This window comes from Dromiciops gliroides, chromosome 1, assembly GCF_019393635.1.
Source record: "Dromiciops gliroides isolate mDroGli1 chromosome 1, mDroGli1.pri, whole genome shotgun sequence".
Taxonomy (NCBI): Eukaryota; Metazoa; Chordata; class Mammalia; order Microbiotheria; family Microbiotheriidae; genus Dromiciops; species Dromiciops gliroides.
Window position 1 is genome coordinate 571,580,198 of NC_057861.1, and position 20,768 is coordinate 571,600,965.

The 20,768-nt window shown below is 35.8% G+C and overlaps 1 protein-coding gene across 1 annotated transcript in view; it reads right to left on the reverse strand.

Moving 5' to 3' along the window:
* Positions 1–20,768, reverse strand: part of TMC1 (transmembrane channel like 1) — a 195,530-nt gene that overhangs the window by 60,920 nt on the left and 113,842 nt on the right. Inside the window, 1 exon segment of the mRNA XM_043999157.1 lies at positions 1,912–2,054. Within this exon segment, the coding sequence (XP_043855092.1) occupies positions 1,912–2,054 (143 nt within the window).

A 20,768-nucleotide genomic window follows, 5' to 3' on the forward strand; every position in this document is an offset into this window, starting at 1 on the left:
CAGAAGGATGTTCATTATCCTAAGTGGGAATCATCAAATCAAAGTTTTGGAGGCAAAACCCTTTTGGGGTTTTGACAATAAGCAAAACATTTTAGGGACCTTTTAAATTATTTTGTGGATAAACCCCTAAAAATTTCCTTATTTCTGAGTAACTTGTGGAGCCTGTAGGTATATATGCCAAGTACAGAGTAAAATAGGAGCATATATATAGCTGTTAATTCTGTTTACAAAGAGTTGCCCTCAGTGTAATTTATTGTAGCTCTTGTATTTGCATTTGCCAATGCATTCCAGCCATGAACCAATCTGGTAGCAAGCCATCAGGGGCCTAGTCCACAAGAAAAAGAGTCAAAACAGTTTGGATTATCAAAACCAAAAGAATAAAAAAAGTCAATCAGTTAAGATCAGTTATAGCTGACCAATTTTAATGGGTAGGGGAAAATAGTAAAATTAATGGATTTTGTCAAAGGTAAAACTGAATGTATGATTAGATAGCCACCAAATAATCAGTTATACCATCTTATTTAAAAACACAAAACTTCTATGAAGCTGCTTTTAAAAAATTATGCAATAAATACTACCTCTATGAGCCTCAGAATAATCAATACAATGGTCAAGGCTATCATCTAACCCAATCACTGATAGTCATAGAAAAAATGGTAAAGGACAAATAACCCATACCTTATTAACCATGAAGTTAAAAACCAAACCAATATTTAATAAATTAAATGTTAATCCTGACTTCAGCAAAGTGGATATGTTTAGTCAATTTAGGTAAATAAAAGTTAGGTTAAAAAATTAGGTTAAAAAACACCACATTGTTCTATGGTAATACTTTGTCCTTCTGAAATATTTGGAAGCCCCTGAAAACTAGTTGTGAAGAAACTCTATGTATTATCAAAAAGATAAGTTAGCAAATCCTGGCAAGGGACTTTGTACACTGCAGGTAGGTGTTGGCACCTGCAACTCTCAGGTGAAGGTGCCAAGCTAGGTGGAATGGTGTATAGAGTGCTAGCCCTGCAGTCAGGAAGACCTGAATTCAAAAACATGCTCAGTCACTTAATGTGTGACCCTGAGCAAGTCATTTAACCCTATTTGCTTTAGTTTTTCATCTGTAAAATGAGACAATAGCTGTGTGACCCTGCACATGTCACTTAACTCCATTTATCTTAGTTCTTCATCTGTAAAATGAGCTGGAGAAGGAAATGGCAAACCACTCTAGTATCTTAGGCAAGAAAATCCCAGATGGGTTTACAAAGAGTCAAACACAACCAATTGATTAAACAACAACAAACTAGGACAAGAACCTACAACCCTATGTAGATGCCTTAATTTTCTTACTATATTCCTAAATCTGTTACTGAAAGGTATATTTTGTGCAAGGAAAAAAAATAAACAAAGTTTATCTTGTCCCAACTGAAATCCTTACTAATGATAAAATGCATTCTCTTCCAAGAGAATGAACTATCATACTTCTAATCCTGATTATCTTTTTGGAGACCACACTTGTTTTTCCACTATCTGATATTGCTAAAATAGTTAGTTGTTTGATTATTCTACTTTTTTAAAAAATAAGACAGGCTTCAGATTTACTGAACTCAAGTATCTCCAAGTGGATAAAAAAGGGTAAACAGCTGTTTTCTGAGCACATGCTGAACAATTCTCTTATACCTCTAAAGTACTAAAAGGCAAATATTATATTGGTTAAAAATTGCTCAAGTGACCAAGTGAAGATATCAGGACCTTGTGTACCATATTGGTGCAGTATCAGTCTCACATAAGTCCTGATATTTGCATGTTCTCTGGACACAAAACATTACAATAATTTTACCCAGTTCCTAAATTATTCCCCCATCTACTTTTTTTTGTTACAATAATCATTTTATTCTATCTTTGAGGACAGATGGAACTTACGTTCTGATGACAATCAGGAAGCTGTATCCAATGCACATTATTCCCACCAGAAAGTAGGAGAGAGGCATCCTAAAATTCATTGCTCCAATTGTCCGTTTATTGTCGTAATAGCCGTAAAAGAGGACAGAATATTGTGCCATGCCCTAAAACCCAAGGATAAAGAGGCCTGAAAGGAATATCATTAAATGCAAAAGATAACAAAACATTTATTTTCAAACTTGGGTTTTGACTCTGAGCATTGTTTTTCTTTGGAGGATGAATAGTTTGGCTGCCTAGCTGATTGACAACATTGATGCAAATTTTGTTATTGCTGTTGTTTTCCCAGGTAGAGGTGTGCTCAGGTGACAATGGAAACTCCTGTCCTGACATAAGATCCTTCCCCTAGAGCTATTACATTGAGCAGTCAAGCTATCAGTCAGCACTTACTAAGACGAGACACTGTGCTAGGCATTGAGAATAAGAAGACGGAAACGAAAGAACGTCTGTCCTCAAAGGAGCTCACATTCTGTTGGTAGAGACAGCACATGCATATATTAATATATGAAGACTTGATAGCACCAGGCCTGGAGTCAGAAAGACCTGAGTTCAAATCTGGTCTCAGACCTAGCTGTGTGACTCTGGGCAAGTTGTTTGTTGTTGTTGTTGCCTGTTTGCCTCAGTTCCTTTTATGTAAAATGAGTTGGAGAAAGAAAACCAAAATACTACAGTATCTTTGCCAAGAAAACCTCAAATGTGTTCACAGAGTTAGACACAACTGAAATGACTGAACAATAACAACAGCAATGAGTGGGGCAATACTACAGCTGATCAGGATCTAGAAAGGCTTTATGTATGTAGAAGGTGCTTTTAAATGTTTGTTCACTAGTTGAAGTACAATATTTGAAGTGAAAGATTAGAACACTTCCTTCAAAGTCGATAACAGCATTTCTAGTCACCTAGCTAGTCACCTGGATTCCTGATGTGTGACTAAGGTAACTGATTATATTCATTATATTCATTCAGTGCCAAGCAGGATGGGTGACATTTGAGAGTAACTTTCATTTCTTCTCTTCCTTAAGATAAGAAAGTGATCATATAGTTGCTGTGTTTGTCTTGGGAGGTAGACTCCCAAGTATTTTATATTGGACACAGTTATTTTAAATGGAATTTCTCTTTCTATATGTTGTTGCTGGACTTTACTGGTAATATATAGAAATGCTGGTGATGTATGTGGTTTTATTTTGTATCCTGCAACTTTGCTAAAGCTGTTAATAATTTCAAGTAGCTTTTTAGTTGATTCTTTAGTATTTTCTAAGTATAGCATCATATCATCTGCGAAGAGTGATAGTTTTGTTTCCTCATTACCTATTCTAATTCCTTTAATTTCTTTTTCTTCTCTTATTGCTATAGCTAACATTTCTAATACAATATTAAATAATAGAGATGATAATGGGCATCCTTGCTTCACCCCTGATTGTACTGGGAAGGCTTTTAGGTTATCCCTATTACAGATAATGCTTGCTTATGGTTTTAGATAAATAGTACTTATCATTTTAAGGTAAACTCCTTTTATTCCTATGCTCTCTAGTGTTTTTAATAGGAATGGGTGCTGTATTTTGTCAAAGGCTTTTTCGGCAAGTATTGAGATAAGCATATGATTTCTGTTGCTTTTGTTACTGATATGGTCAATTATGCTGATAGTTTTCCTAATATTGAACCAGCTTGGCATTCCTGGTATAAATCCCACCTGATCATAGTGTATAATCCTTGTATTTCTTGATATTTCTGTAATCTTTTTGCTAGTATTTTATTTAAAATTTTTGCATTAATATTCATTAGCAAGATTGATCTACAGTTTTCTTTCTGTTTTGGCTCTTCCTGGTTTGGGTATCAGCCCCATATTTGTCTCATAAAAGGAATTCCTTCTTCACTTATTTTTTTCAAATAATTTATATACTCAACACTTGATGAAAGTTCTCATGTCTTTCTCTTCCCCCAACCTTTTCTAGGCTAGCCATCCCTCAGGCCAACCTTGATTTATTTAAACAGCCTAGAATGGATCCCAAAATACATCTATGGAATGGCTACTATCATTACCACCACTGGTTTCTTTCCTTCTCTTATAACTCAGTTAAATCTAATGCTATGTAGGTATTGAAAATAATCATAAGATGAAGTAAAAATTATAAACAGGAGTCCTTGATCTGGGAGCCATGAATTTGCTTTCTAAAAATATCTTGATAACTACATTTTGATATAATTGGTTACCTTTGTAGTTCGATGTATTTTATTTTATGTGTTTAAGAACTTCCTTTCCACTCCAGCAAATTTCATAGGATTCAACGAATTTCTAAAGATGCCCACAACAGCAAAGAAAAAATTAAAACCCTTGTTCTCAAGGAAGCTGAACAGAGAATTATCAGAAAGTTTTAACTTTTTAATGGTAAGAGCAAACACTGTAGGCCAAAGGCAAGGGCAGCCTCAGGGAAATTCATAGAAAGGTAATTGGTTACCTATGTGGCTCACAGATGGGTTATAGCTTCCTGTTTTAACTAATTATTCATCATAGTACCATAAGATCATAATGTGATGAAATAATGGGATTTAGCAGACACTCAAAGACCCACCTGGAGATTAATCTATACTGATTGAATCAAGTGAGAGTGATTGACTGCTAATTAAGCCTACTTCAAGTTAATTGGATTGTAATCACACCTGGCTATCCTTTAAGAAGGTATTGTTCTCAGAAGCTAGACTGTCAACTCAACTTGAGAACACCTTCAAAGCCAATTAATTTGGATGACACGAACCAATCACCTTGAAGCAGTGTGTAAGGACTGCCTCTGTTCCAGTTCTATAAAAGGCTTCCACAAACAGCTTGCTAGTGTGTTCTTGATTAAAGCAGGCTCATGGAGGAGGACTTCAGGAAGAACCCAACCAGGCTGGAACTTTAGGCTAGACTGGAGCTGAAGCTTCTGATTTAAGGCGACCACAATTTAGATTTTAAACATCACAATACATATGGAGGAAAGCTGTATATCTTCTGTTTAGAATTTTATTTTCCAAAATATATGTAAAAACAAATTTTGACATCAATTTTTTAAAACCTGTGTTCCAACTTCTCTTCCTCCCTCTTTTCCCACCCCAATCCCCAAGAACTCAATCAATTCAATATAAGTTATACATGAGTAGTCATGGAAAACATCCCCACATTAGCTAGGTTTTGAGAGAAAACAGTTAAAAAACAAAACTTCAGATTAAGGAATTGTCAAAGAAAAAAATGTGTTTCAATCTGTTTTAAGATACCATCAGTTCTTTCTCTGTAAATGGATTGCAATTTTCATAAGTCCTTCAGGGTTATATTGGATCATTGCCTTGCTGAAAATAAACACACGGGAAAGCTGTGTTACATTTTGAAGAAAAGAAAACTGAGTGAAAAGCAAGAGTTTCAGATAAATTCAGAAGAGGACCCAAAGTGAGTGTGTGTGAGTGTGTGTGAGTGTGAGTGTGAGTGTGAGTGTGTGTGTGTGTGTGTGTGTGTGTGTGTGTTTTGGGGTTAAGGCCAGAGTCATACAGCTACTAAGTGTCTGAAGCCAGATTTGAACTCAGATCTTCCATATTTCAGGGCCAGTGCTCTATCCACTGTGCTACCTGGCTTCTGCTAAACATACACACACACACACACACACACACACACACATATATAATTTATCTTGCTAAGATATATAGCTTCCCTCCATATATAATTAGGATATAAATTGTTTAAAATACAAATTTTTCTTTTAGAGTTGTACTTCATATTTGATTACATTACTGGCTAATTGTCATTTGTTTTAAATATCAAGTTTAAAGTTTAAATTATATAATAATCATAGTAATCAATAGTATGATAATAATAATCATAAGCATAATTCCTCTAAGATTCAATCACAACCTGGTCAACTAAATGTAACTATCCCTAAGTGACCACCTCTTATTTTAATACTTCAAAGATCTGTTATTTTATCTCTATTTATGTATGAATATACAGATCAAAATCCCTTACTAGATCTTTGTCAATGGTCTTTATGAGTAACATTGGGGCAAAAAAATTTGTCACCCTATAATTAACTTGGTTATAGACCTCTAAAGCCTTAGCTAGGCTGGTGCTTAGATAGTAGATAGTCAGCCAGACTTTTCTAAAACTCTACTTCAAATCATTTATAGGATTGCTGTGATGGCTTTCACAACATGGCCCAATGAAAGCATAAAAGTAAATCTCCCCCTTTATGAAGGTAGTGATAATTACAATTTTTAAAAAAATGTTTTCCTTTTTATTGCAATGTATCCCTTTTGAATAATCAATAGTATGGATCAGACAGTCTGAATTCATGTTTATCTTTGTACCACCTATGAAAACAAGGGTTTGTAAACAAATAAGTATAAAGGCATTTTAAGGTAAATGTTTAACTTAATTAAGAAAATGAATGTTAGGGGAAAAAGACTATAACAACTTTCATTCATATATTTACTATCTGTATCAATTTGGCAAATCAATTTACCTCTCAGAGACTCAGTTTCTTTTTTGGTAAAATGAAGGATTGGATTAGATAACCTTTAATGTCCTATCCAGCTCTAAATCTATGATCCTGTATTCAGTGGAATGGCAGCTAAATGGAGCAGAATGAATCAGGTAGGCCTGAGTTCAAATCCAGAATTAGTCATTTACTAGCTATGAGACCCTGGACAAGTTACTTAATCTCTTCCTCAGTTTCTTTATCTGCAAAATAGGGACAATAATGGCACCTACTTATAAATGAATATAAAATGAGATGTTTGTGAAGTACTTTTCAAACCTTAAAGTGCCATATAAACGCTATCTATCTATTATATGTGTGTGTGTGTGTGTGTGTGTGTGTGTGTGTGTGTGTGTGTGTTACCAAAGATGATTAGCTACCTTGGATTTATTTCAGCTTCATCCAAAGAATTTTAATAGACCAGAAGGGGGCCCACAAGATCAGGGCAGAAACATTCAACACCTCCTTACTTCCCATAATAACCTACACATCAGAATGCTTACCCATTCTTTTTTTCCCTTTTTTAAAAATAATAAACATTTTTCTTTATACTTTTGAGTTTCAATTTTTATCCCTCCTTCCCTCCCTCTCCTCCTGCCTCCCTGAAACAGTAAGCAATCAGATATGCATTATACATGTACAATTTTGTAAAACATTACCATATTAGTCATTTTGTATAAGAAAACTTGAATAAAAGAAAAAAAATGAAAGAAAGTTAAAAATAGCATATGTCTTTCTGTGTTCCATAATATCAGTTCTTTCTTTGGTGGTAGATAGTATGTTTCATCAATAGTACTTTGGGATTGTCTCGGAGCATTGTATTGTTGAGAATAGTTAAGTCATTCACAATTCTTCATCAAACAATACTGCTTAGACAACCTAATCTTAAAGAACGAGTAGGTTAAGGAACAAATCATATTAATAATTAATAATTTCATTAAAGAGAATGATAATAATGAGACAATATACCAAAATCTATGGGATACAGCGAAAGCAGTGATTAGAAGAACATTTAATTTTTTATCAATAAAAAAGAGAAAGAGCAGACTAATGAATTGGGTATGCAATTAAAAAAACTAGAAAAAGAACTAATTAAAAATCCCCAAGTAAACACTAAATTGGAAATCCTAAAAATTAAAGGTGAATTCTGGAGAGCAATACCCAGCATACTCAGCAATAAAGACATACCAAAAAAGAGAAAAAGTTCTATTTGTACAAAAATATCTCTAGCAGCTCTTTTTGTGGTGGCTAAGAATTAGAAATCAAAGGAATTCCCATCAATTGGGGAATGGCTAAACAAGCTGTTGTATATGATGGTGATGGAATATTATTATGCTATAAGAAATGACAAGCAGGATGATTTATATCAACTGGTATATAGTGAGCAGAACCAAGAGAATGTTGTGCACAGAGACAGCAATATTGTTTGATGAAGAACTGTGAAAGACTTAACTATTCTCAATAATACAATAATCCAAGACAATACCAAAGGACTAAGGATGAAGCATACTATCCATCTCCAAAGAAAGAACTGATATTGAACACAGGCTGAAACATGCTATTTTTCACTTTTTGTTAGTTTTTGGTGTATTTTTCACTTTCTTTCATTTTTTCTTTTATTCAAGTTTTCTTATACAAAATGACTAATATGGTAATGTTTTACATAATTGCACATGTATAACCCATATCTGATTGCTTACCCCCTCAGGGAGAGGAGGGAGGGAAGGAGGGATAAAATTTGGATCTCAATACTATAAATAAAAAAAGGTTTATTATTTTTAAAAAAGAAAGAAATACTAAATAAAAATTAAAGGTGAGATTAATAAAATTGAAAATAAAAATAACCCATTCCATTAATAAATAAAAACTAGGAGTCAGTTTTATGAAAAAAAAAACCAAAACAATTGGTTAATTTAATTTTTTTTAAAAAGAGAGAAGAAAACCAAATCTTAAAAATGAAAAGGATGAATATACAAAGATGAAATTAAAACAATTATAAGGAATTAATTTTCCAAATTATGTCAAATTTATGCTAAATATGTGTTAAATTTAATAATTTACATGTTATTTATAACAAATTATTTGTAAAATAACAATTTAAGTGAAATGGAAGAGTATTTACAAAAAATATAAATTGCTTAGATTAGCAGAAGAGGAAATAGAATACCTAAGTAAATCTGTTTTAGAAAAAGAAATTGAACAGGTCATAAATGAGCTTCCTAAGAAAAAAGCATCAGGACCAGGTGGATTTACAAGTGAATTCCATCAAATATTTAAAGATCAACTAATTCCAATATTAAATAAATTATTTGAAATAATAGGTAAAGAAGGTATTCTACCAAACGCCTTTTGTAAAACAAATATAATACTTATACCCAAATGAGGAAGAGTAAATGTAGAAAAGGAAAATTATAGGCCAATTTATGGATGCAAAAATCCGAAATAAAATATAAGCTAAAAGATTACAAGAATATATTACAAAGATTATACATTATGATGAAATGGGATTTATTCCAGGAATGCAGGGCTGGCTTAAAATAAGGAAAACCATTAACAAACTTGATTACATCAATAATAATGTTTTTTTGAAAACTTGATTTTTTTGCAATAAATGCAAAAAAGTTTTTTATAAAGTTCAACACTCATTTCTATTAAAAACACTTAAAAGTATTAGTACAAATAGATTTTCCTTAAATTGATGAAAAACACCATTTATCTAAAATCATCAGCAAGCATTATTTATAATGGGGATAAATTAGAGGCCTTCCCAGTAAGATTAGGTGTGAAACAAGGATGTCCACTGTCACCAATATTATCCAATGTTTTTTTTTTTTAGAAATCCTAGCAATAGCAATAAGAGAAGAAAAAGAAATTGAAGGAATCAGAATAGGGAATAAGGTGATAAAGCTTATTTTGTAGGTAATTTGATGATATACTTTGAAAATGCCAAAGCCTCAATTAAAAAGTTACTTGGAACAATTTATTTTAGCAAAGTAGCAGGATAAAAAGCAAATCCACACAAATCATCAGCATTCCTATATATTACAAACAAAACTCTTCATGAAGAGATAGTAGAAAAAAATACCCCTTTTAAAATAATTCTAGACAGTATAAAATACCTGGAAGAACACCTGCCAAAACAAACCCAGGAACTATATAAACAAAATTATTTTTTTTTTTAAAAACTTTTACACAAATAAAATCAGACTTAAATAATTGGAGAGAGATTAATTGCTCATGGGTAGGCAGGGCCAATATAATAAAAATTATAGTTTAACCCAAATATTGAATGCCATCCCAATGAAATTACCCCCAAAATTATTTTATTGAATTAGAAAAAAATAACAAAATTAATTTGGAAAAATGAAGAGTCAAGACTACCAAAGGAAATAATGGGAAAAAAAGTATAAAGGAAGGAGGTTTAGCAGTACCAGATCTTAAACTATATTACAAGGCAGTAATTATCAAAACTATCTGATACTGTCTAAGAAATAGAAAGGTAGATCAATGGAATAGAGCAGACATACAATTTACAGCAGCAAATAAACATTATAGCCTTGTATTTGACAAATATAAATACTGAAGATTTTTGGATAAGAATCCATAATTTGCTAAGAATTGTTTAGAAAATTGGAAAGCAGAATGACAAAAAATGGGCATGGACTAGTCACAATATCTCACATCATTTACCATAAGGTCAAAATGGATACATGGCCTAGATATAAAGAGAGATTTTATAAGAAAATTAGAAGACTATGGAACATATTAGCTATTAGATTTGTGGATTGGCAAACAAGAGAGAAAGAGCAAAGTTAGGTGTAAAATGGATAATTCTGATTACATTAAATTAAAAAGGGTTTGTACAAATAAAACAAATATAACCAAAATCAGGAGGAAAGCAGAAAATTGGGGGGGGGGCAAAATTTTATAGACAATTTATTAAAGGTCTTATATCTAAAATATATAAAGAACTTCAACAAATTATAAGAATATGAGTCCATAAGAATATGACCCAATTAGTCAAAGGATATGAAGAGGCAATTTTCTAGTGAAAAAATAAAAACAATTTATAGTCAAATGAAAAAATGTTCTAAATCATTATTTTTTAGAGAAATGTACATTAAAATAGATAAAATGTTTTTAACAGCTCTCTTTGTGGTGGCAAAGACCTGGAAATTGCAGGGATGCCCATCAGTTGGGGAATGGCTGAACAAGTTGTGATGGAATACTACTGTGCTAATACTGCTCATCATAAATGATGATTTTTAGGAAAACATGGAAGGACTTGCACAAAATAATGAAGAGCAAAATGAGCAGAACCAAGAAAACATCATATAAAGTAACAGCAATACTTTGAGTGAATGAGTTATTTTGTCTATTATAATTACCCAAATGAACCATAAAAGACATATGATGTTCTCCTGGTTCTGCTCCTCTCACTCAGAATCAGTTCATGTAAGTCCTTCCAGGTCTTTCCAAACTCTCCCTGTTCATCATTACTTTTCACATTAATTTTTAAAAACTTTGTGTTTTAAATTTTCTTCTTCCCTTCCTCCTCATCCCTCCCTATGAAATCCAGCAATTCAATATAAGTCATACATGTGCTGTTATCCAAAATCAATTTCAAAGAACTTCATAATAGAAAATGTTCTCAACATCCAGAAAATAGAACTGTGGTTTAGGAATGCAGATTGAACCATACTGTTTCTACTTTTGGGGTTTTTAAAAATTCTTTTTGTGAGGTATTTCCCTTGTGCTCTGACTCTTCTGTCACAATATGTCTAATGCAGAAATATGTTTAATATGATTACACATATATAAGCTATATTAGATTGCTTTCTGTCCTGGGGAAGAGGGAGGGAAGGGAGGGTAGGAGAAAAATTTGGAACTGAAAATCCTATGAAAACAAATGTTGAAAAACTATCCTTATATGTAACTGGAAAATAACAAAATACTGAACAACAAGACATGAAAAAGATGCTACCTGGAGAAAGAACTGATAAATAGAAGTATGTATAGAATAATTTTACATCTATCTACCTATTTGTGTCTAATGGTAGACATCTCTAGGGTGGGTGGGGCAACAGGGAGAGAAGAAAAAAGAAAAAAATATTGCATGATAATTTTGTTGTATATTGGAAAGGAATAGCAAGTTGTGCATAGTAGATTTGCAGTTTCATGTTCAATCATCTTTTTTATTGTACTACGGATATTTGAGTGTATAGTATACCAATGGTAGGCTCCTACAAGAAGTTTTCTGACTTTTTATTTTTAATACTCTTTCCTTAATGGGTGACAAAGTGAGCCTTAATCCTATTTTTTCTCTCTCTGTCACATTTTCATGGACTTTTTGATATACTATGCTCTTGTGAATGCATTCCCCCTTCTCTAAACAATGTCAACCTCTTCAGCTCAAGGGGGTCCAAATGGGGCAAAGTAATGGAGCCATGTAAGATCTGGTATAGAGAACTGATATTGGAGGGGAAAAGGGAAAGAAAGAGAGAGTGTAAAGGGATGGGCAGGGGACCAAAAGGAGAAACAAATTTTTTTTTAAAGGAAGGTCCACTTTGTGTGGGTGGTAGAGTACTTCACATCCTGCTTGGAAATTACTGGTCCCATCAGGTTATTGTGCTTATTCTGTACCTTGATAAGAACTATGACTAGAAATTTCAGTGCCCAGGAAAGTATCACAAACAGCCCCGGAGCAAGAAGCATGAAACATGGCCTCAAATAAACTTTTAAAATTAAATAAAATCAAGGTTGAAAGAACAGGTAGAATAAGGCTGGGAAGGCAACTTCTTATTTTTAACAAAATTATTTTTGCACATTAAAAAAATTTGTTTTTACTGCTATCATCAGTATCATCAGCATATTCTAAATGTTGTTGACCTGGGATTAAGCCCTGATCACCCTAATTACCCCTCTGACTGATTATTTTTTCTCTCAGAAACTAGGAACCTCGAATTAGTCTGCTACTCTCTTCCTTCTTTCAGAGGCAATGACTTTTTGTGTTGGGCATTATTTACCTTTCAGAAGATTAGAGAGGCAACATAATATAAAAACATAAGAGTTCAAGAGAGGTTAGGTTTAAATCCTAACTTTGTCATTTACTATATATAGAATAATAATATTTACATATTGCTTGAATGTTTTCAAAGTTTTTTTTTCTTTTTTTTTTTTTGGTGAGGCAACTGGGGTTAAAGTGACTTGCCCAGGGTCACACAGCTAGTAAGTGTTAAGTGTCTGAGGCCAGATTTGTAAAGTTTTTTACACATATTATCGCATTTGATCCTAACCACAATGATGTTGTTGCTGTTTTTGCCATTTTACCAGTGAGGTGAGGTTGAGAAAGGATAATAAACTTGCTTAAGCACATAACTACAAAATCTCTGAGGAATGATTTGAACTCAGCTATTCCTGATTCCAAGTCTAAGACTCTATCTACTACACCATTTACCAGACTCATGCAAATCACTAAAAAGCTTCTAAGAGGGAGTTGGAATAGTTCTCTTCCCTCTGAGTTCAATTCTGGTTCCAAATCTATGGCCCTCTCCTTCCCTCAAAAAGTGTGATATGTAGAACACATTGTGAGTTATACAGAAGGCTTCTGGCTACTTCCCCTAGTTGGAAAGACAGTATATGTTGAAAAAAAAGACATGGCATCTTCATTCTGTGGTAAAAATTATTTGTGGTAAAGATTAATATCTCAGTTTTAGCTGAATCATTTGGGAGAGGCCACACCTGGCCCACCCTGAGGTTACATATGCCACTGAGGTCAGAAGGAAGACTATCCATAGGCAGCTTTTGAAGGACAGATTTAATGCTTCCTGAAGGGAGGCGGAAGGCTGCTTCCAGAATGCGAGCTCACTCTCACTCTCACTCTCTCTCTCCGTCTGGTGACTCCCCTTGTGGGGGGAAGTGTTTGTTCTGTCTCTGGTGGCTGCTGTTTGGTGAGTTTAATTACAGAAAACCCTAAATTCTTTGAACTAGCTAAATTAGAAATGTTCTGGGTTTTGAATAAGGTAAGTTCAGAGTTAAGAGTATTTATCTGTATTTCTATTTTCCTATTTCCTTATCTTTGATTTTTTATTAGTTTCACCTTTGTTGTTTAATTAATTCCCACATAATAAAATCTGATCCTTTTGTGAACTAAAGCTTAGAGGCTCCTTTCTTATTGGCCTGGGAGAAATATCTAAAAGGGCAGTTCAGAGCTGAGGGAGAACCTAAAAGGTCCCTCATATTTCTGGGACCCCAATATTAAGGCGAGTCACCCAAATAACACTCCATATATCAAATTCTGCCCCTCACAGTTTTGGCAAAAACTAAGCCAGGAGCTTACGAACCCACCCAACCCACCCCTAGTGGACTTTCTCTTCTTTTTTTTTTGCAGGGCTATGGGGGGGTTAAGTGACTTTGCCCAGGGTCACACAACCAGTAAGTGTCAAGTGTCTGAAGCCAGATTTGAACTCAGGTACTCCTGAATCCAGAGCCAGTGCTTTATCCACTGCACCACCTAGCTACCCCCTGGACTTTCTCTTAATCCTGCCCCCCCCCATTGACTTTCCCTCATTTGACTATCTCCCTTGCTTTAAGCCTCTAAAAGCCTTGCTTTAAAGAGAAAAGTCAGTCCAGTTTAAAGGGCAACATGATTGAATATTTTGCTATCCCTTTGATTTTTCTCATTGGAATGTATTGGGAAAGCATAATGTCCCAACTTTAATATCTAACTGACTTAATATTCCTTCATAGTGTTACTGGTTTCCTCCTCATTCACATAGCAAAAAATTTTTGGTATAATGGCATGGGTGTGACTGTCTCCACTGAGAACGTGTTTAATATTAGTAGAAATTTCATGCCTGCAGTTGAAATAAGTTCTAATACCATATTCATGATAGTTCAAATGACTATAAATTTCATTTTTGCTATTATCATTGTTATAAAGTGAAAGGATAGGGGGCCATGTGGCGAGAGGGATGCCAAGACAGCTCCCTCTGCTGGAGATGATCCAAGTTTAGAATCAGATCAGCAGAAACTGCTCCCCCTGCAGGAAGCTATAGAACATACCAAAAAAGGAGTGCCAATTCAAGTTAGAAAATATAGTCCCTTTAGACCAAGTGACTTGAGCACATGGAAATCAATCATCCCTAGTTTTGATAAAAATCTGAACACTGTAATTTCACAGTTAAGGACTATATTTAATGCATATGAACCCACTTGGGTAAATGTTACTTGTCTTATGGAAACTTTACTATCCCCGAGTGATATTACAGATATTATCTCAGCAGGAAATATCCTGGTGGCAAAAGGTCAGGCAGTTATAGCATGGCCTCTCAGGGACCCGAATTGGAACTATAACAATGACCAACAATTCCAAGAATTAAAAGATGCTAGGGAAACACTTCTGAAGGGAATGGAATCTTGCTCTAGAAAACCCGAAAACTGGCAGAAATTTTTAAGCCTAGATCAGGAGACTAACGAAAGACCAAACAGGTTTTACAATAGACTTTGTGAGGCCGCTAGACAGTACACCAGACTGGATCCATTAAATTTGAGAGATTCCTATATTGTACTCAACATATTTGTTAATAATTCGTTGCCAGAAATCTGCAAATATTTTCTGACACAATGTCCAGACTGGAGAACTCTGACTATAGATAGACTTAAGGAACTTGCCACTTATGTTTTTGACTCACGTGAGGAATGTCAACCTAAACAGAGCATACTGGCACCAGCACTTTCTGGTGAATCATCTAAGGGCCAATACAAGGGTACTAAGGTGTGCAGCTACTATGATAAAGAAGGACAGTCATTGAGGAACTGTAGGACTTGGAGAAGAGCATTTAAACAGATAATGTACGAGGACCAAAGTAATGATAGGCCATATTACAGGCAAAATCAAAATGGAAATAGATCTTTTCAGGGGAATACAGAGAGACGGTGTCAGAATAACTATAGACCCTATCAGAGAGATACAGAATGACAGAATCAGAATCGAAGTAACCAAGGTCTCCCTCAGAAGGGGGCACAGGATTGATAAGACAAAGGGGAGGGATGGAAAATAGATACTAAAAGCCACATATTCCCAGATTCAGATTTTTTGAATGCCCTTGTACCAGTCCATTCACCTCCTCAGAGTAACAAACTTCATGTGACCCTCAAAGTTGGGGACACATATTATGATTGTCTTCTAGGCACAGGAGCTTCCAAATTAGTATTAGTAAGTAAACCAGACCCTGGATGTAAAACTGTAGGAACTTTGAATGTGGTAGGAGTCTTGGGAAAAGCCCAAAGAGTGGCAAAATTAACCCCTCGCATCTATGGGGCCTTTAACTCATGCCTGATGCCCCTGTTAATTTATTGAGTCGTGATCTCCTATGCAAGCTCAGAGCAACTATATCTTGTGCTACAGATGGGGCTGTCTCCCTACAATTGCCAGAGGAAAATGTTAATTTATTACCAATTTTGCTCAAGGAGCAGTAGGGGATGTATTCAAAATTCCCTCTGACATTCCTGAGTCTTTATGGGCCTCATCCCCTACTGAGATGGGGCTCCTTAAATCTGCCATGCCTGTTACATTTAAAGTTAAAGGGGGACCTCCCCATCCATTCCACAGTATCTGTTGTCTAAAGAAGCCATAGAAGGGATCACCCCTATAATTGAGGCTTTGAAAAGCCAGGGTATTCTCCATGCAATACTCCCATTCTGCCAGTTAAAAAACCCAAGCCTGGGCCAGATGGTAAACCTGTTTATTGTTTTGTGCAAGATCTTAGAGCGATTAACAATCATGTTATTCCTAGACACCCTATAGTCCCAAATCCTGCCATGATAGTATCTTCTATTCCGTGTGACGCTACCTGCTTCACAGTGGTAGACCTCTACTCTGCCTTTTTCTCCATACCAGTACATGAGGACTTCCAATATTTATTTGCTTTCACCTGGAAAAATACACAGTGGACCTGGACTAGACTCCCACAGAGATTTGTAGACAGTCCTACATTATTTTTACCAAATTTTACAACAGGATCTAGCCTCGATTGCCTTTAAAGGCTCCACTTTGGTACAATATGTTGATGACTTACTTTTAGCCTCCTCTAATGCTGAAATCTGTCAGGAAGATAGCCGTCACTTACTACTAGAGCAGCACAAGAGAGGCCACGAGGTGTCCAAGTCAAAGGTACAATGGTGTTTGCCCCAGGTAGAATATTTAGGATTTATTCTGGCTGCTGGAACTCACTCTGTCTCTTCTAAGCGAGTCCAGGCTATTCAACAACTTTCTGCCCCCACTACTAAGAAGCAGTTAAGAGCCATTCTGGGAGCAGCTGGGTATTGCAGACAATGGATACCCTCTTTTGGTGAAATTACTAAACCTCATAGCTCTAACCAAAACTTCTGTCCCAGAAACTTTATAGTTGGATTCCCAGCATCTCTCAGCCATAACAGAATTAAAATGGGCCTTGCTATCAGCACCTGCCCTAGAACTCCCAGATTACAGTAATCCCTTTACTCTCTTTGTGCATGAACAAAGGAGGGTGGCTTCTGGAGTTCTGAGTCAATCACTGGGGCCTAACCAATGCCCCATAGCCTACTATTCAACTCAACTAGACCCTGTAGCATCTGGGGTGCCACCTTGCCTTAGGGCAGTGGTGGCCACAGCCATTTTGGTAAAAAAGCCTCTGATTTGGTCCTAGGTAATCATCTGACAATACAAATGTCCTCACGAAGTAGAGGCCCTCTTACTACACCATAGAACACAAGCCTTTTCAGATCAAAGGCTGGCTAAATATAAAGTAACCTTGTTAGGCAATGAGAATATCACTCTAAAATGCTGCACAGTCCTTAACCCAGCAACACTACTCCCTAACTTACGACTCTTGGGGAAGCCATTGCATGACTGTGCTTCTTTAGTTGATATGGCTGAGAAACCCCATGATCATCTTTTGGATACACCTTTAAAAAACCCTGATATTGTCCTCTATATAGATGGTTCTTCATTTATGAGAGAGGGGATCTGTTTCACTGGAGCTGCTGTAGTTTCTGATTATGACACTGTTTGGGCAGCTTCTCTGCCTTCCAATTTTAGTGCACAAGCTGCTGAACTTGTTGCTCTCACACAAGCTTGTACTATAGCCAAAAGAAAGCGTGTCACCATTTTTACTGACTCAAAATATGCCTTTGGAATACACCACTCGGTGGGCATTCTTTGGCTACAAAGAGGCTTTTTAACATCCTCAGGCAAGGCTATTGCCAATGGGGACCTTATCAAGGACCTCCTACATGCCCTGAAACTGCCCTCTGCCCTAGCCATTGTGCATTGCCCTGCCCACACAGGGAATAATGATCTTGTTTCAAAGGGGAATGCATGACCTGATTCTGCAGCCAAGCTCACTGCATTAGAAGCTCCTGAACATGTATTTAACCTCTCACCTTCTGAGGTTATTCCTTCCAACCTAACCTATGATGATTCTGAAGTAGAAAGGTAGAACAAGAGATATAAGGTGAAACAGATCAATGGAGTCTAGATGTCTTTGGAGGGAAAACCACTTCTTCCCCAGAAATTCTATCACCAGGTATGTCTCTCTATTCACAGAAAAGGTCATTTTGGTACACAAGGCATTGTGGACTCTATTAAGAGAACCTGGATCGCACCAGGTGTGACTAACACAACATCTTGAATCTGCTTGGGCTGCTCCACATGTCAATCTTATAATCAACATGCTTTCAAGACCAAAGTTTATGGAGGGCACCCTCTAGCATATACACCCTTTGAGCACTTGCAAATTGACTATATTACAATGCAAAAAGCAGGACATTATAAATTTTGCCTTGTCATAGTTGACCAACTCACTCCTTGGGTGGAGGCATTTCCCAGTCCCTGAGCCACAGCTGCCTTTGTTGCCAAGACTCTTCTTAAAGAGTTCCTTGCTTTGACCCACCAGCCCTCATTGATTCTGACTAAGGCACATATTTTACTGATTCGGCACACATTTTACTACTCTTTCTTGGGAGTAATTCCAGAATTCCATACATCTGACTACCCACAAAGTTCAGGCCAGGTTGAACGTATGAATAAAGAGCTTAAGAGTATGATTGGCAAATTATGTACTGAAACCCATCTGAAATGGCCTGATGTTCTACCACTGGCATTTATTCTATCTATGCAGTAGACCAAGAGGAGAACTTCATATATCTCCTTATGAAATGCTTTTTGGTCACCCTCCTATCCAAGCTAAAACTTTTTCCCCAGTTTATACATCACTGGTGGGAAGTGATATTTCTGTTGCCTCCTATATACAGGAATTACAGACTAGGCTATGTGAACTCCATGAGGCAGGAGCTGCTGTACAAGCTGGTCCTTTAGATTTTTACTTGCATGATTTAAATCCTGGAGACAAGGTATATATTATGAATTTTCAGCGAACCAGTGGAACCCAGCCCTGTTGGGAGGGACCTTTTCAGTTACTATTGACAACTCCTACTGCTATCAAAATTGGAGAAAAAAAATCTTGGATTCATTATTCTCATGTAAAGCCTGCACCATTTATAGGTAAAGGAATTTCAAATAGGACTCAAGTAGACGCTAAAGAGCAAAAAACCCTAACAATAGCACCTGTTAAAGAACAAAGAATCCTAACAGAACCCAGGGACAATAGACAGTTCCCATTTGATAATCCTACTAATCAGTTACATGCTTTGGGACTCAGTCTTTGTAAAGTATTGGGAGATGGAAATTGCCTTTATAGGGCCCTGGGGGATCAGCTGGAAGGCCACCCTAGAAATAATCTCAGACACAGACAAGAAACTGCTGCTTATATGCTTATGCATAGAACTGATTTTGAGTCTTTTAGAGTGAATGACTCTCCTTTTGAAGAATATGTTGCTGAATTGAGACAACCTGGTACATGGGGTGGCAATGATATGATTGTAGCTTTTGCTAAACATAACCACCTGAATGTAATCATTCATCAGTTGAATAAGCCCCTATGGCAAATCTGTGGCACAGACAAAGCTGATGCTAAAGAACTCCACATTTTCTACATTATGATAGCATTAGAAAAATCAATGACAATTTGGAACCCCCCACCACTTTGGTGTGCAGAGAATTGGGGAACCAGTTAAAATGATGTGGTATACCCCAAATTCTAGAAGCATAATAACTTACCTTTAACAAGCTTTTCCTCCTGCCGGTAAACCACTGAAGCACATGGCCTGGTTTTCTGGCCTCCCTCAATCTCCCTCACCCCTTTCCCTCCCTCTATTTAACCTTTGTTCCTTGAAACTGTCTTTTTTTTGTTTTGTTTTTGAAAGGCATTGGAAAGGCCTGGAATTCACCACATCTTTAAGTTTCCTCATGAGCACAAAAGGGTGCGTAGCTAATCTTTTGCTCCTTGGTTTTTGGTTTTGCTTTTGCTTTGCTTTTGACTTTTGTTTCTTTTGCTTTCTTTTTAACTCAATTTTGTAAACTAAGTGAATTTTCAAAGACATTTTAAGTATATGCTGTGGGGTCATTGGGCCTCAGAAGCTATCACAATTCTTTTCTTTTTTTTTTGAAAGAACCATGGGTTTAATGAGTTTTGTTTATGGGATTATGTTTAAAAAAATGGCTATTGAAACCTATTGCTTGATTTATCAATGAACATATTGAATATTGTCTTGCTGATTGAAGTTTTATTTCTTTTTGATAAATTGATTATCACTTTAAGTATCTGTTACTGTCATGCTAGATAGAGAATTCATGTAAAAGATTGTGTTTACTTGCTCAAAGAAGATTATGTAATAATGTCTAATATTATCAGCTATTTGCATTCATTTATCATTTATATATCATTATAATCTGGGTATGGTTTGGAATTATTGTATATATTACAAGTATATCCTCAGTTATGCAGCATAACATGCATTTTTACCATCATACTGTCTTTGGTGAAATTAATATGAGATTTATGAGTTATGGAAACATCATTTCAGAGAGTAACTGCTCTTAAAGTGAGTTTGATGCAGGCCCTGGAGAGAATATATGTACAACAGGAGGAGAGATGGGTACACATAAGTCCATGGTTTGCTTATGATGGCAACTATGTAGACCACAATTGCTGGACACAGTCCAGTTTCTTCCTTTCTCCCTCCTAAGAGTTTTCTTTTTCTTTCACTCAGTCTGATGGCATGGTCAGAATCCATCCACTTGTGGCCTAGCACAATTGCTGGATGTCTTGGAACCATGAAGTATGGTATGGTAACCTTTCCATAACATTTTCACGTTAATGTGTCATGAACACATTAATAAATTTGGCTTTGATCCAGACACATGGTGGTAAGAAGTGTTAT